At 45.3% G+C, this 16,888-nt stretch overlaps 1 protein-coding gene across 8 annotated transcripts; it reads right to left on the minus strand.

Moving 5' to 3' along the window:
- Positions 1-3,301: 3,301 nt before the first annotated feature.
- On the minus strand, positions 3,302-15,658 carry gata2a (GATA binding protein 2a). Of its 8 annotated transcripts, none has more exons than XM_080461928.1 (6): positions 15,378-15,658; positions 10,942-11,351; positions 9,611-10,177; positions 7,098-7,243; positions 5,070-5,195; positions 3,302-4,358 (listed from the first exon to the last, which is right to left on the minus strand). In XM_080461928.1, the coding sequence occupies exons 2-6, from the start codon at positions 11,168-11,170 to the stop codon at positions 4,062-4,064; spliced, it is 1,365 nt and encodes a 454-aa protein (XP_080318054.1). In that variant the 5' UTR covers positions 11,171-11,351; positions 15,378-15,658; the 3' UTR covers positions 3,302-4,061. The 8 variants fall into 8 exon arrangements, with proteins under 8 accessions (XP_080318054.1, XP_080318052.1, XP_080318053.1 ...); XM_080461926.1 differs by having other exon boundaries at positions 3,302-4,350; positions 15,378-15,643; XM_080461927.1 differs by lacking the exon at positions 15,378-15,658 and adding an exon at positions 11,609-11,747.
- Between the last annotated feature and the right edge of the window lie 1,230 nt (positions 15,659-16,888).

Consider the following 16,888-nt stretch of genomic DNA (forward strand, 5'->3'; position numbering starts at 1 on the left):
TTTTCTTTTTTTTAGTGTGAAGAGCCTCTGGAGGGTGAACGTTTCTATGATTAGTGCTCACCAGGTGTTTTACTGGGCATACCCATGTTCTTCCTGTCATCCTCTATCAGAGGAGTACTTCTATGAATTACTAATGATCCGTGTAAAGGGGAAGTTCACATGTAGGCTTCTTCACAAAGCAGTATGACTCAATAACCAGTACAATTCAAGCAGTTAGATGCTTTGTTCATGCTTCATCATAGCTTGGCTTCAGTTCTCTTTTTTTACTTAAGGGCAACAAATAAATGGCTCACTTGGACAACTTTATAGTAACTAAAGGCAAGAATACGTGCACCTTGTTTGTACGTTATCTAAATAACGTCCCCTCTTGAAGCCTTAATATCCTTCTAGGGGTCTGAGGAAGGAGGGATGCTTTTCTAGCTAGGCCCAGGCAAAGGTCAACCCCTCCCAGTGCAACACACACACTAAGAGACCTGCATTTGAACTGCGCTGCACTTCCTTTCATCTTCTACGTCTCTCTCTCCCTAATTCAACTTTGTGAGGGGATGGTCGGGATACCTTTTGATTCCGCTAATTCAATTTGATGGAAAAACAAATACACCGGGAGAGTGGGAGACAAGCAAAGAGTGGGAGTAGTGGGAGGGGGGAAAAAATGAAGAGATGAATCGTTACATGGAGCACTGCGAGGGAATGAGCAGCGCCAGTGGAGGTAGCGGTGGTGAGGGAGGGATGTCTGGCGAGCACAAACGGAAGAGCAGAGGGGAGAAAGAAAAGGAGGTTGGGAGTCGAAATGAGCCGAGACATCCAGTTCCAGGTTGAAGTCGTAAACCTCTCGGTGCTCTGATCTAGGTGGCCACCATGTTCACCCCGCCGAAGCATCTGAGATCTCTCCTCTTCATCTCTTCTATGGAATGCCACTCTGATAGCGGAGATAAGTAACATCCAGTTTTATGGCTTTTTTTGTGTCACATAATTCATGGTGCGAGTTAGGAGGGGGATGTCCTGTTCAGTGTGTGGCTGGGCGGCCTTGTGAGTAAAATGAATACAAAGACCTCACATAACAAAAGCTGCATGAATTTAATGAGACAAATATGGAGCATTAATCATAGTTTCAGACTAAACATTTGGTCAGGAATTAATTTTGAGTGCAAGTCTACATATAATGTCCTCATTTTGTTTTCAGGTTTATGAGTTGAAGTGTATCCTCGCTTCTTACAAAAACCATGCAGCGTCTTCACCCATGAATGTTTGTGCACTTGCATGTTCATGTCTGCATTTGTGCTGTAGGAGCCGCTGGCCTGGCAACCTCCCGTATTATTTTTGGGAGGGTTGCTCCTTCCCTCTGGAGGGCCTCATTGAAGAGTGCTGGCTCTCTCCGTCTCCCCCTCTTAGGCTCTGGGAGCCTGGCCAAACCCCGGACCGAGCAGGCTTGCTGGCTGCAAGCAGCGTACAACCCGCTGGAGTCGTGGCCCGTCCACGGCCCAGCTCCCACAACACACCGCGCTACACACAGATGGCTAGACTGCTTGCTGGCAGCGGAGCGTTACATTTTCACTGGTGTTCAGCAAGTGGATCAGGAGGATCCCGCCCCCTCTGTGAAAACAGACACTCATATGCAGCACTCCAGCTCCGTGTCCAACCAGCGAGTGTTGAGGTACAGTGTAGCATAAGCTCAATCCCCTGTACTCCAGCTATAGCGCATAACAAAACATCATCTATATAAAATGCTTGCTAAATTACATTTCCATTCTGAAGTGATCGGGCCTCTGGGAAACCCCTGCAGATCATCCAGCACAGCAGATGTGTACCGGGTGAGTGGGTGGGGGTTCAGGGAGGGGTAGACATCCACTTTTAGCTGAGGCCATTTAATCGGATGGTTTGTTCCATGGGTGTGTAAGGGCATGCTGAACTCAGTGATGATGACCTTAAATTGGCCCTAATCGAGCAGACTCATTAGTGGCTGGCTCCGTTCAAAGTTTCTTCAGGGTCCCTCATTTTACTGTAATCTTACAAATGGGAGGGAGAGACAGAATGACCAACACAAATAGAGCGAGGGAATAAAAGACAAACAGAAGAGGTAGAGAGAAAGAAGATAAACAAGGGGGGGGGGGGGGGGGCAAGAGGACGGGCAAGATGAGGGAGAAGCCGAGTCGACGCCTGCTTCCTGGCAGCCTCAGCTGCGAGCACATCTGTGTGTGAAGGGTTTTGAGCAGACCCCCATGTGTTTGCTCAGGTCGCCTGATTGCCTTTCCTTCCTTTTTCTCTCTCCCACTAAAGACCCGTTGTCCTTCCTCTCACTCCAATCATCATGGCCAGGGGAGAGAGGGCCACTCAGAGAGAACCGCACTCATGACTCAGTGTTTTTCTCATGCACATTAAGGAAGAATTTAGACTTTTAGAGATTAGAAAAGTAAGAGAAATGTTGCACGGATTATTCACTTGGATGAGGGTGTGAGAGTCAAGGTTTGTGTGTGTGTGTGTGTGTGTGTGTGTGTGTGTGTGTGTGTGTGTGTGTGTGTGTGTGTGTGTGTGTGTGTGTGTGTGTGTGTGTGTGTGTGTGTGTGTGTGTGTGAGAGCTTGTGGGTATGTGCATATGTATGACTGTGTGACTCTGGAGTCCTGTGCTGGGGCATGCTGTCTGGGTACAATGGTCCAGCCTGGGGCCGCGGCTCCACAAAGGGGCCCTCTCTTAACGAGTCGGCATCACAGATAGAGGAGGAGCCTGACCAAAGCATTACCACGCTTAAGGGATCACAGAGCTTCCCTTGATACATCTGATATCACTTATGATTTTAATAATCAAGCACTCTTCATTAAAAAGGGAAGTTCAGGTTAATTCTTTGCGCATGTATATTACTCTGCAACCATGGTCGATAATTTCAACTTTTGAGCTCCTATTAATCATTTAGCCTTACCAACCATATTTACAACTATTGCAGACAACTAGGAAGAACTATTGCCGGCGACAAAAAAGAACAAGCAGTCCTGCCACATAGATATGGTCTCTTGGTATATTGGACAACTTTGCAGGGAAAATAGGGTCACAATATGCATTTATTTGCTATCTTTCTGTTTGTTGTTTGATAAATCTAACCTACATTTTTGTATAGTATACACGAATGATAGAGACAGGTTTTACATCAGTATTAAACTTTTATTTCCTTTTCTTTGTGGAATGGAAAAATGATAAAAATGTACAGCTCAGGGACTTTTCATCTAAGACACGTCAGTGTTTTCTTTACGTAATAACCATGAAATTGAAATCATACGTTTCCATGTGTGTTTTGACGAAAGCTTAAAGAGTGAAAATAAATTATCGTAGCAATAATTATAACATCAAATATAACAACAATAGCAATTAAGCATTTATAAACACTCTATTTACTGTTTTTTTTTTCTTTTCTTTTTTTCATAAAACTCCGTTATCAAAAACACGTTGAGTGTGGTGGTGGCGTACAATCCAGCATGTGGAGGGGAGCACTTGTTTGTGGGTCTGAATCTGCTTCAGACGGAAACACAGCTTTCTGTCGCTGGGATGTGTTCAGCCTGTCGTCAGGACCTCCGGCATTGAGGAGTCTGTTTGTCTGCCTGTCCAGAATGGTTGTGGATGAGAGCCCGGGGATGGACAGGGTGTGTGTATATATCTCAGTATATAATGCGACGGTGTTGAGGTGAAAACAGCGTTTCGTTTTTAAGACCTCTCGTGAGTCTCCTGTTACGGGGTCAAGAAGAGGTGGGTACCAAAGTGACTTAGTAAAAATAAGCAAAAAGAATGACAAGCATCTCCATTCACTCCGTCCCCGCTCGCCCCGGTCACCCAGGGACTAACAAACCCCTCGTCACATTAGCTCTTCACAGAGTCCACTAGAGTCCTGCTCTCCGCAGCGGCCCATCAGTGAGGTCAGGACCTTCAGTCATTAAGTCCAACGGAAAGTCTCTCCCCTCCAACCGCTGTACACAAAACTCGTCTGCTCAGCTCTCGACGTGACGTGGAGGCCATTTAGTGTTTATGGCAATGTGGTGGCTCCTACAGGCGAAGGGCTTCTGGGTCTGGAGTGACCTCAGTGCGGCTCGGCCCAGACTGGCGAGCGATTCGAGTGGTGGGGGTGACCAAATGAAGGGTGAATGGGCGTGGGAGTAGGCAGCATGTGTCCCGAGTGGCTGAAAGGGGGCAGGTGACCCATGTGGGTCATGTGGCTGGTGAGGCCGGGCGAGCCAAAAGGAGAGGCCTTGTCCTGCATGCATTTGGAGAGCTCGTCGAAGCCGTCCCCTACTCGCTTGTTCCTCTTGGACTTGCTGGACATCTTGCGGTTGCGTGTCTGGATGCCTTCTTTCTTCATGGTCAAGGGTCTGTTGACCTGCAGAGAGCAGCACATTAACTCAAGGCGAGCGACACAAAAGCTGCACTGACAGTGTGAATAGTGTGAATATTACTACATCATAGTGGCCTCAGTTAGAGTTGCTGTTTGTTCCAGCTCTGGCTTTTAAACCATCTCCAGGAATATGTTACATAGCACACTGTCAATTATGGGTTACATGCATTTCTTTCATGGTCACCCAGTAAGCTGTTATGGGTTGTCCCAGTGTGAAATAAACACTATAAATAATGAGCAGCTGTTTTGCATACATAGCTCCATTATCAGGCGAGTCAGGGGCGTTTTTTTGGCTTTTGTCTAATTGTCTGAGGCAAACTGAACCGTCCTGGTCAGTATGAATACATGGGGATGAGGACCAAGCTGGGCCTGAAAGGAGCAGCCTCAGACAAATCCTCATCAGTGTAACCGAGGCCGTTACACTGAATGACAGTCCCACCCGGCAGTCTCTCCGGGGAGTACCGCCCCCCATTGAAACAACGATGGATTAATAAAAAAAGAGAACCGGTGGGTTCTGCTCCACAGGGTGAGCAGGCTTCGCCACCACACTTTCAGTTTCTCTGCTCCTAAATCGATAGGAGCTGTCCGCCCACTTAGCCACTTAAGGACCTGCATCCCCCTCCGCCCCCACCTGCACCCCCACCCACCCCCCCACACACTCCTTTTTTTTTTTTTTTTACACTAACAGCCACTCACATTGTGCAGTTTGAAGTACAGGCCGCAGGCGTTGCACACCGGGTCTCCGTTCCCGTTGCGCCTCCACAGGGTGGTCGTGGTGGTCTGGCAGTTCGCACAGCAGGTGCCTGCACGTCTCGCGGCGGACTGAAGCACAGCAGAGAGACATGCGGCATGAATAACGAGACACACAGGTGAGCTGCACAGTAAACAAATTTTAACATCCAAAGGCGAAAAAGCGAAAAGAAAAAAGGGTTTCTTAAATTAAAGTTTTAAGCTATGATCACAGTTCCACGTGCTGAAAAGCATCAAATAATGACTTCATCCCGCCACATAATCAACTGCGCCCATGATGACCGATCATCAAGTTAAAGGTTATTCACGCGGTGACTTTTTAATATCATATTTAATAATTCCTATTATTATGAACGTATTATAGCCGTGGTCTTGTTTAAACTCTGTTTTTGTTGGGGCGGGTGGGGGGTGGGGGGTGGTTTGTTTTTATTTCCCCGATCGAGAGAAAACTGCGCAAACAAGTCGTGTGAGAGCCGCTGTCCCGCCTCACAATGCGCTCCTGCGCACCCATTGCGGATCAATTCTTCACACATAACAAGAAACATTAGCTTTACATCCAAGAACCCTCGGGTTCTTTGCTTTTCAAGCAACATCCACCATCTTTTTTTATCCTTTCTTTTAATTAATTTCAGGTGGAGTCGTTGCTGTTGACCTGGAGAACAACAACAACAAAAAGCCCTCTTTCTTCTTTCTTTTTACGCACGGTTAACGCGCACTAACCTATATTTTTTTAGAATACAAAGCGGCCGCGAATTACGACTGTACCGCTGCCCACCGACAATGACAAACACGAGCAGAACATAAATCCATTTATTTTCCAATCCCCGCCCCTCACGCTCCGTCTCTTCACACATAAGCGGCTCCTCCAGTGTTGTGATAATCTCTTTACAGTATATGTCAGGCCGGCCATAGAGAATGCAGCGCGCTGGTTGAAGGCGGAAACAGCCGGGAGCCTGACTTCCTTATCTGGGCCGGCCAGATATCCGGATAGGAAACAACTGGATGCCCCTTTGAACACAACTCTGAAAAACACTTGAGCTGAAAATGCAAAAGCTACAGGCACATGGGCCGAGCCAGTGGAAAATCTAATGGACTTTTCGGGAGGAGCAGCGACGTGGACGTCAAGAAATATAAATGTTGAAAAAGTGCTTCACAAATAGGAAATACCCACACAAAAAATCATCCGATTGTTGTCTAGCAATTAGCCGCTAATGTTAATGAAGATAATCATTATATCATCATAATGGGGAAAAGAAAACAGACTTTTTTAATTGTTTAAGTTCAAAAAACATAAAAACATGGACTTTTTTATATTTTGAAAATCTATTTTAAAATGTTAAGCACATCATTTATACACCCTCTTGTAATATTAGTTATTTTTTTAATTGTTGTTTTTAATTGTTATATATAGATGGCTTTTTTGTAATTCAGTTTCAGCAAAACCATATAGAAAAACAAGCTATAATACTCTAAAATATCTGAATAGATAAAATAGATCATTTATAAATCAGTAATCATGAGAAAAAATAAGAATGAAAGGTGAATTATAGATAGAGAGAGAGAGCGAGATTAAATAAATCAAACACAAGTTAAAAATAAAATCGTCTTGCACACATAATCACAAAGCTCTAAATGTAATGTCAGAGGCTCGGGTACATTCAGCCCAGGAATGCTAGATGCCCTCACGGCTTTTCATTTACTCAAGCATGGTGTTAACTAAAGCAGCATGGGCATTGGTATCAGTAACAGTATCAGAAGTACCAGCAATAATGATAGCGGGAACAATGGCAATAGTAGCAGTATTGTAACAGGCCATGAAGGCGGATCAGCAGGGGGTGAGAGGGACAAACAATTCCAGGAAGATCATAGGGAAAATATAACTTTCCTGGAATTGTGCAGCCGGCATCTGCTTTGTGCTCATATTTGGGTGCCCTCTTTCACAGCAAAGGGATGGAGTGAAAGAGAAAAACTCACCAGTCTCCGTTTGGGCTTTATGAGCGGTCGGTTCTGGCCGTTCATCTTGTGGTACAGTCCACAGGCGTTGCACAGGTAGTGGCCGGTACCATCCCGTCGCCACAGAGGCGTGGACGTGGCGCCACAGTTCACGCATTCACGGCCCTCTGCATATAGTTCAAGAAGAGGAGACAAGAAGAAAATTTATATAATTAAAAAATTCACCCTCTGCCAGAGGCAACACACAGCAGCTGTCCAGCCCGAGGCGGGGCAGGACGACCCCACATAGCCCTGTAATATGAAGTCAAAAATCTGCCACATGATGGTGGCGATGTCCATATCAGCATGCAGGTGTACCAAGTGTGCATGGCTGTCATGGACACAGACACCTCTATGTAAACCGATCCAGAGTTTGGAGGCCAGAGACAGCCAGAACATGTCCAGAGGTGTCCAACAAGAAGAAAGAGACACACCATCAAATTAGGACTACATTATTCAAGAGCTCGGTGGGTACCCATGAGAGGAAACATAAGTGTGTGTAGGTGGTATTAAATGTGCCGGACAGTGTTGCACCCTTTGATGAGAAGCTTGCATGCCAGTTGGCTGCAAATATTAACACCAAAATGCCAGGGAATCCTTCCTCATTTTCCTGGTATGTGTGTTTTCCAGTGGCTTTCCTGGGTAAATTAATTTTGTGTGAAGACCTGTTTATTCTCTCCCTACAGGTATGACTGACTTCAAACAGCCTGTTTCTAAACCGACCAATTCATTTAATTCAAGTATCCATCTCTCCCTAGAGCATCATCTCATTATTCCTGTTATAATGCCAGCGACACCCAAAGTCCCACCCTCGCGCTACAATGGAATCTGACCTGAGTAAAAAGCTATGCTGCTTTTGAAATGCGTCTTGGAGCTTTTTGTACCTCCCTTCTCTTCCTCTTAAGTGTTTCGTAAGTTTCTGCAACCACACCGAAACGGGCTCATTAATGTATTAAATATTCATCAGCGAAGAGTTACTTGTTCTATCTTGTGCAATGTTTTGTGCTGAAGTGAAGAGAAAATGGGAAGGTTAAAAGCCTTTTCCATGAGGTAAGGTTGGGAGGAGGGGTTCCGGTTTGAGGCTAGTTCAGCAGGAAGCGCCAGCACTGTAAGGTAAATGTGGTGACAGACGAAATGTCATTGTGGCATTTTGCACAACAGTCAATCACCATTACTGGCACTGGACATCGACTTTGATAGATAAGAGGCTTTTTAATGTTGGGACAGATATGTTTGTGTTAGTGATTCAGGTGCCAGCCTCATTTAAATGTCACAGTGTAACATTTCTCTGCCACAACAGCTCATTTTCACTCAGATTATCAGGCAGTGAGTATTCCCCGGGTGTACTAAAAAGCTCAGGTACAACGGATGACAACAATGATATTTACACATCTACACTAAGTACAACAGTCTGTGCTCTTGTTGCATTTTTTTTTTCTCCATTAATTTTAAGTACTGCAGCTGGAACAATGCAGGGAAATTACAGACTCATTACCAGACTGGGTTGTTTTTTCAGTCGTCTGCCCATTAGGCTGCAGCACAAAGTCTAAATAACCTCCCTTTAAATTTGACTTCCCAGCATATGCACAGTATACTGATCCAGACGTTCAGAAAACATGTTGCTTTATTATCAACTGGCCTTAAACATTTAAGCCAAAAAAAAAAAAAAGGAAATTACATGCATTTTTAGTCTGAATTACTCAATGCACTGGTCTTGGAAAAAAACTGCACTCTCATCTTCAGAGAGAAGCAGATCTACTGTGGACTTCATGTGACCAAGGCCATGCTTAAAAACACAAACAGCAGGGCTCTGTCGCCTGTGCTTTGTTAGTACTGGAGAGCAGTGGGCGGAGGGGGGAGGTCGTGATTTGTTCACTCGGAGGTATACAGGATATGGCAGGAGCCAGGGCGTCGTGACTCCTTGGTTTTTTAAGCGCAATAAAGGCCACGTTTGAAAGAAAACAAGGCTGTGGCACGAAGACGCGTCCTGAGCCTCACCTGGTATAACAAGTCCGAGCAGACAGACTGTAAAACTAAGTCTATTGTGTAACGACTCAACTCAAAATATCCACTTATAATATCTTCATTGTGTTTATTCACAATTTACCCCTGCATAGATTCTTTTAAGTAAATTCCCTTTGAGCTTGATTAATCCTAAGTGGCCTTATGAGATGAGACGATAAGACCTGCCAGGAGGTGTCCGATTTTAAATTAAAATTAAAACTACTTTTTGTTGTTTTAATTTGTTGTTGTTTTCTCGAAATGTAATTTAGCACGAAAATAAAGATAATAATAATAATGATAATAATAATGTGGCACTGTCGTTAACGAGTGTCTGATGTTAAACGGTGAGAAATGAAACTTTTATGTGCCAATGATTGATTCTATAGTGCACATCGCTTCATCGGCCAGCTGGATTAACCACAACCAGTTAATTAGGCTTTATCAGTCCAGTCTGCCATCTGACGAGAAGGAGAAACACACGTGAGACTCACCTGAGCTCGACCTGGCTTTGCTCTTGCATTTGGGCGTAAAGCTGGAGGAGGACCCTCCGAGCAGGCTGCCGGGGTGGAAGAGGCTGCCGCTGTACTCGTGGGATGTGGGCAGAGAGTAGGTCGGGTAGGTCGGGATGGGATGGTGCGTGGCCTGGCCGTTCATGGCCAGGCCGCTGCGCAGCGGACTGCAGCTCTCCATCTTCATGCCGTCCGTCAGCGGCACCTGGTACTTGATCGACTCCTTCTCGTCCATGCGAGTCGAGGTGGAGGTCGGGGAGGTGGGACCCGGGTCCGGAGATACGTCTTTCGGAGGGGTCGGGGGGAAGCTGTAGAGGTGCGGGCTGGAGTGTGACGCCTGAGTGAGCGAGGACACCGGGGCCGTGCCGGTGCTGCTGCTGCACGGGTAGCCGGAGCCTGCGGGGTGCAGGCCGGGCTTGCTGAAGTGACTCACCGCCCAGGCGTTGTGGTGGTGCGCGGCGGACAGGGCTGCCTTCCCGGGGTCCAGCCAGGGAATACCCGGGCTGTGGATGAGGTGTGGTCGGCAAACCTGGTTCCCTGTGAGGCGAGCTGAAATCCACAATCATCTATTTAATTTATATTCTCCTTCAATTCCCTTTCAACTCTCCAGATAAATCTCCATTACATTTCAAAGCGTAGCAAATAGATCTTACCTGTGAAATTCTCGGATTTACGCAAATTCCACATTTAGTTCCAGATGAAAGTTAAATACTAACAGTTATTTAAATTATCAAATCTATACCATGGCAGGATAGTAACTGAAATACTTTCCATTTAATTATAATAGACTCGCACATCTGCCACAGAATATAAAAAGTGAAAATGCCTGCTGGCCGTAGAAAAAAAAGCTAAGAAAAGTGACCTGGTCCGGACAGTATCTTTTCATTCGCAGCAGCTCTCGGACTAAAGATGGTTATTAGTAAATTTGCGGTTTTTATTTTATATCCGGGAAGTGCCTCTCTCTCCCTCCAGAAACCCCTGCCCCACCAGAGAGGGGTTAAGTGACATACTTCCCTTTCCTCTCGCTGTCATTTGCTAGAAATTCCTTTAATGTTTATGAATCGGCGCTGAAAAGTCAACGGGGACTTTTGAAAAGTTTTCGTGCGTATAGGCCTACAGCAGTAATTATTAGGATGGCTTATGTTTTATACATCACATAAAAATACACAATGGGACATATACACAAATTAATAATGGAACATGCTTAGATAATCGGGGGGGAAAAAAGTATATATAGATTCAATTACAGATTTTAAGTTTTGATCCCGCCTCAGACTATAAACACTCTCATGTTAAACTTGAGCGCATCTTACCGTGTGCTTGGCTGTAGGTCACCCTTGCCCGGGAGTTTGTGTAGTATGGGTTCCCCTGAGAGTCCAAATGGTTGAGAAACATATCAACTTCGTCCTGGGGCAGCAAAGGCGCCATGGGCTCCATGTAGTTGTGGCTCAGACTGTGGTGGTGAGAGTCCGGGTGCTGGCCGTTCAGCACAGCATGATGGTGCGCCATCCATCGAGACTGGTCTGCCGCTGCGACCTCCATGACTGAGCCTCCTTCTCCCCTCCTTTTCGGCTATGTTTCTTCTTCCAAATCAAAGATAAGTCTGAACAATGTAGTTCCCGAGCTGGACAAAAAAAAAAAAAAAAAAAAGGCCTCGCTTCTGTTTATTTATTTCAGGAATAGAATCCTTTAATAACCCGATCTCCTTTCTGCTCAGTGATACCTGCAAAGAGACAAAAACACAAGGTTAGTTCATCCACGTCGCGGGCGTTTCACTCCCTCCCCCCCGCCTGAAAATAACAAACATCCTTTACATTTTTATCAAATTATAGCAGATGACACGTGAAGTAAACTTTGTACAACTTGGAGTCCCTGTGGAAATACGCGGCGAGCTCAAAACGACGCAGGGTTTGTCTCCATGTCGGCGCAATGGATTCGGGCTGTGCGTTATATAGAAACAGAAATGTTTCCTGTGGATACCTGTTGCAGTGTTGATCAGCTGACCGCAAAATACTGCTCGGATGTGTAAACCTCTTGATCCGTTCAGTGCTCAGGCTCATTAATGAGATGTGGCGCAGACTGCTGCAGCCGGCGCCAGTAAATTCCCATATCAAGCCACATGGGGCGGAGCGTCGGTCTGGAGCCAATCACAGGCGGCCCTGACACAATTGGCTCTCTGCATCCCTGCTCTCCCTTCTTTCAATTTTCATTTCCCTGCACCGAAAAAAGACTGAAAGACTTATCAATCAGCGGAGTAATTTCTCGGGGGTCTTTCTCTCTCATGAAGCTCAAACGGAATGAGCAATCGGCCTGTGATAATCTGCTTTTTTAACGGCAGCTATAAACCCAGAGAAAGACATCTAACATGGAGGAAGATTCAGTTTGCCCACTATATGGCTTACAAAATTGATGAAAAAAATAAATAAAAACGCAGTAAGTCTCCTTTGCAATCGTGGACCCATCTGCAAATAATAATCACTTTATTAATATTTTGAGCCAAGCATGAAACTCGCATGTTGTTTCAAAACGTTTCTACGATTAAAGCTGTTGATGGAGCTTTAGACCTTCGATAATAATTTGTAAGTGTCGGTTTTCGCAATGTGTTGTTATGTAAATAAACAGCGATAACAGCGCCTCTAAAACCAACAGAGGAGGAGTCGATTTATGACCCCGAAATTGCCTCTATTGTTGGGAGCGCCTAATTGTCTTTAATTAGTAAGAAGGCATTCCTCTTGTGAAAACACAGGTTTTTTTTGTTTTGTTTTTTGTTTGTGGGACAAAACAAGCGCATTCTTTGCAGTTTGTTTCTCATGTGTCGGGCTGTGGCAAGGCCTCACCTATGGCTGTTTACCTGTAAACTTTGTAGGAAGCATAAACCAAACCCTGAAGCGATAGAGTTTGGGATATCATTTATTTTTTTTAATTTATATTCTGCGGCTATTTTGGTCTTGGTGACCGTATTTGCGTAAAAATGATGCGTAATGTCTTGTAGGACCCCTCGCGTCGTTGCTTGTGTACGCGTGTGATTGACAGGCAGTAATTGGAGGGTGCTCCGGAGCCTCGAGCCCACCGCCCCGCCGACGCCGGGCCCTGACGTCACTGGGAGGTTGCTGGGGGCAGTTTCCATAGTGTCACGTGAGGCTGATACCTGCGCAAATCCTCCAGGTGAAAGGCTCCCCTCATATCTCTGATGGCATGATGCAGGCCGTCATGACAAGAATCATATTCCAATTTGATCTTGTGTAAATGTGTGTGTATGTGTGCGTGTCACTCATCGATCATTAAATCAGTGGCAGGTAGCCAGAGGCTGCGAGTTGACGAGCTCAGCCCTTTGAGCTTGTCAACTCCTAGAATCAACAAATTAGTGCCTGTGTGGCAGCAGAGGGCCGAGCAACTCCAATATCTGACATTCCAGGGTAAGAAGGGCCACAGTGGACAGGCCGGGTGGAAGAAAAGAACAGCCTTGATGTGGCTATGTGTTGTCCTTTAACAACTGCTGTATTGTGATTTACACCAATCAGTCACCAACAATACAGCTATTACAAGTAATTTAGTGCTGCAGAATAATTTGTGTCAATCATGTTTGAACCTGAAGCAACAAGGCCTCCCTCTGTCTGAGCCTGAATGCTGACCTGTGATGCGCTTGATCTCCTGAGCAGTGGTGAAAGGCCACTTTTTTTTTTGCACACACTGTAACATGTAGCTGTGGTGGTCAGCATGATGTGCATGTCCTGCATTCTGGGTGAGGTAACCACGGGGCCTTAAGAGTGGGCCGAGTTCAGGATACCTTGCTGCAGCATGCCCATTGTTGTTTACATGTTTGCCAAATGGATTACTCAGCAGGATTTAGCCTTCTGTAATTTATACCTTCATTAATCCCATTTGTATCTGTGCTGGAACAAAAGATGGGAGAGGGTAACGGAGGGTTAGTGGGGAGTTGGAGGAGGGGGTGCTGCTCTTGCTTTCCCTCTGTCTTTCTCAAGGACACAGCAGTATTGTTTCACCGAGGGATGCTATCCTAGAGTGGAGAACACTATCCTGAGCTGGGTGAGAACTGTGTGCAAAAACTGTATTGCTGTGCAGCCACAGTGGCTAATGAACAACAAGATTATCATTCCGATCCATGCTGTTATTAAATGGGATTGGCTTTATCTACCTGTTTGTTCCCATTGGGCACGGTCATCCATCATTATCCAGAGTGGAGGTGTGTGTGTCTGTGTGTCTGGTATGTGTGTTTTGGAAAGAGAAAGTGTGTGTGTGTGTGTGTGTGTGTGTGTGTGTGTGTGTGTGTGTGTGTGTGTGTGTGTGTGTGGGTGTGTGTGTGTGTGTGTGTGTGTGTGTGAAGAGCCACAGTGGGGCTTGTGAAGATAAGCAGAGGCAGAGAGAAGAGAATGACACAAACCAGCTGAAGCATCATTGTCCCCTTTACTCATGGCTAATTAGATCGAGCCAGGGCACTGGGGGGCTTTATAGACACAAGCACCCGGACACAAGACCATATAACTGCAGCGTGAGCAGCACTCTCTCCCCTGTAACTAGTTGGTGCTCAAAAATAAAAACGTTTCAAAAAAAGGACAAAGACATAACACATGGACTCAATAAAAAAGGATTTTTTGGACAGAAGATGATCCTAAGCTTAAAACAAAATCTCTTGTTAGAGCAAAATAAAAGGAAAAGCTCTGGACACATATGTAATTTGTATGTTTGGAAACTGTCACAACAGGTAAAACCTGTAATGAATTCAGTTCATTAAATAAAAAGAAAAACTTTCATTTGGTTTGATTATAGAGCTGTGTGTAGGACGCACTCATCTCAGAGCTGCTGCATACTTCCTCTTATTTGGATCGTGCACACAAAGCAGCAGCACAGGTAAAGCAGGAGGATGGGGCGCGTGGGGGGGGGGGGGGGGGGGGGGTAGAAAGATGCCATGCATTCACTCCTGCTCCCGCATGTCTGTGGAGACCCCCATCCCGCCCCTGCCTCTGCTCCACCATTGTAGTGATGTGATTGCTCTTTCTGCTGATGAAAGAGGATTGCTCGAGTCATTACGCGTTTTAGAGCGTGACAATTGAATACTTTTGTCGTCACTAATAAAACGCTGATGATACACTAAACCATTATTGCGTGATCGAGGGATCTTTATTCCAGGAGTGGAGCACCTTGCTGACGGTAGCATGAGGCTGGAAACATTAAAATCGATTATGGATAGGATTCATTGGACTGCATGGATTGGCTTAAAAACATTTTATACAACCAAACGCACAATATGGAGAGGATATGCATTAGGCATGATATTTGTTCAAATCATTGCTCGACCTCAAAGATAAATAATTTTAGGGGTCGATGCTTTTGGTAAATGCTACAAAAAAGACATCCAATAATAACACAGGCGATTGGTCAAAACACAGTTGCGGAATTACAATCTATATAAAGCTGATCTTAAACACGAATTGGAGTCAACAAAGTGCGTAAAAAAAACAAATCTTCTTTGGGTGCTCAGTAGAGAAATCAAACAGTGATGCACAAATTTACCTTAATTTATTACAATATAGTAACAACGGCTGAAGAGAACCTATAATAATAATAATAATAATAATAATAATAATAATAATAATAATAATATTCTATTGTTATTAGTATTAATATTATGAGCGAAGCTGCAGACGGGAGTGTTTCCTATAAGAAACAGTAATTCCAGACAGTATTTTGCAGATTTAAACAGATCTTAAAGTGTATGGAATCCACTTACATTTCTGAGCGACGTGTCCTGGCTTTTCAGGCAAACCGCAGAAAATGTGCATCCATTAGATTCAATGCTATTCTCTCAAAAATACACGGCGCATCGTGATCGACCGACGCAGGAACGCTTCCTTGTGCTTTTCTAAGATGCTGTGGAGGAGACCACACGGAACAACAACAGCCCGGTGGCCTGTAGTCGCTGCTACGCTCAGCGTGTCGTCACCCGGCGGGGAGCGGTGCGTGTCTGCGCTCTGGCTCTCCCTCCTCTCTCGCTCTATACCCAAACCCCTGCGAATATGAGAAAAAAAAAAAAAAACTTCCTTGGCTCCACGAGAGGCACACAGCAACGTAACGGCACGTCAGCCGGCAGCCCGTCTTCCGGGTCTCTGGTGAACGTACACAAACTGGCAGCAGTGGATACCTGCTGCCATGAGGTGATCAGAGGAGTTCAACTTATTCCCCACGGAGAGCTTCTCTGCATGTTGAAGGTTTTACATCCAGCTGCAATTGACAGAGTTTTGGGTTGATCCCTACTTGCGGAATTGTACATACAGGCATTTATAAGTGTTGAACATAGGCGAGCACTTCTATTTCATTCACACTTGCAGTGAAATAATGAAGCAGGGATAAATGCGTAATATGTTGTGCAACCCAGTCTCTAAGTGCAGGATGCACAATAGGACTAATGTGGCAACGCCACAACTTTTCTATGCCCACATACCTCTTAATGCTCCTTTATTGATGGATTGATTGATTGTTTGGTTGATTGATCTTTCGTTTGTGGGGAATCTACACCATTTGGGATAAATAAAGTGGTCTGAACATAATTATTGGTGCTTTTGGTAGTTTTCACGTAGAATCGGAGATACACACTTGATGTCTTCAAATCATTATTTTTATCAAAAAAAATTTTGCGGGGGGGGGGGGGGGGGGGGGGGGGCACACTAACAGCCTCTCTTCTGATGGACTTTCTGAGATTTTGCTTGGTGCCTCTCACCCACTGCTCTCACCCCCTCTTGCATTAAATGTGTTAAAGAGGGTAAACGCACCTCCCTCCGTCAATTTTTGTTCTGTGTGGATGCGTGCTTTATATCCCCACACGCTAACAACAACTTTGTAAAACATGCAAAGCTCCTAAAATCTCCTGCACGCGACCCTGGGCTCGTGCGCGTCGCTGCAGCCAGGCAGGTGCAAGGGGCGCAGGGACCCGGCGTCTTGTGGATGGGGGGGGGGGGGGGGGGGGGGGGGGGCAGGCTCGTGCTCCCCAGAGTGCACACAGAAAGGAAAAGAAAAGAAAAGGAGTTACAAAAAAAAGAAAGAAAAAAAAAAAGAAATGTGAAGTCTGACTGAATTAGAAACATTTGCTTTAATGCCTTAAATCAGCAAAGCACATATGAGAGATCTGCAAATAAAGACAGTAGTGCTGAATAGGACACGTAAATAACTTTCTGTAAAACAAATAGTGTGACACTTTACCAACAAGCGTAGTTTTTCGAGATGTTAAAAATGGGTTGTTGTTTT

This window comes from Lipophrys pholis (genome assembly GCF_963383615.2).
Source record: "Lipophrys pholis genome assembly, chromosome: 4".
Taxonomy (NCBI): domain Eukaryota; kingdom Metazoa; phylum Chordata; class Actinopteri; order Blenniiformes; family Blenniidae; genus Lipophrys; species Lipophrys pholis.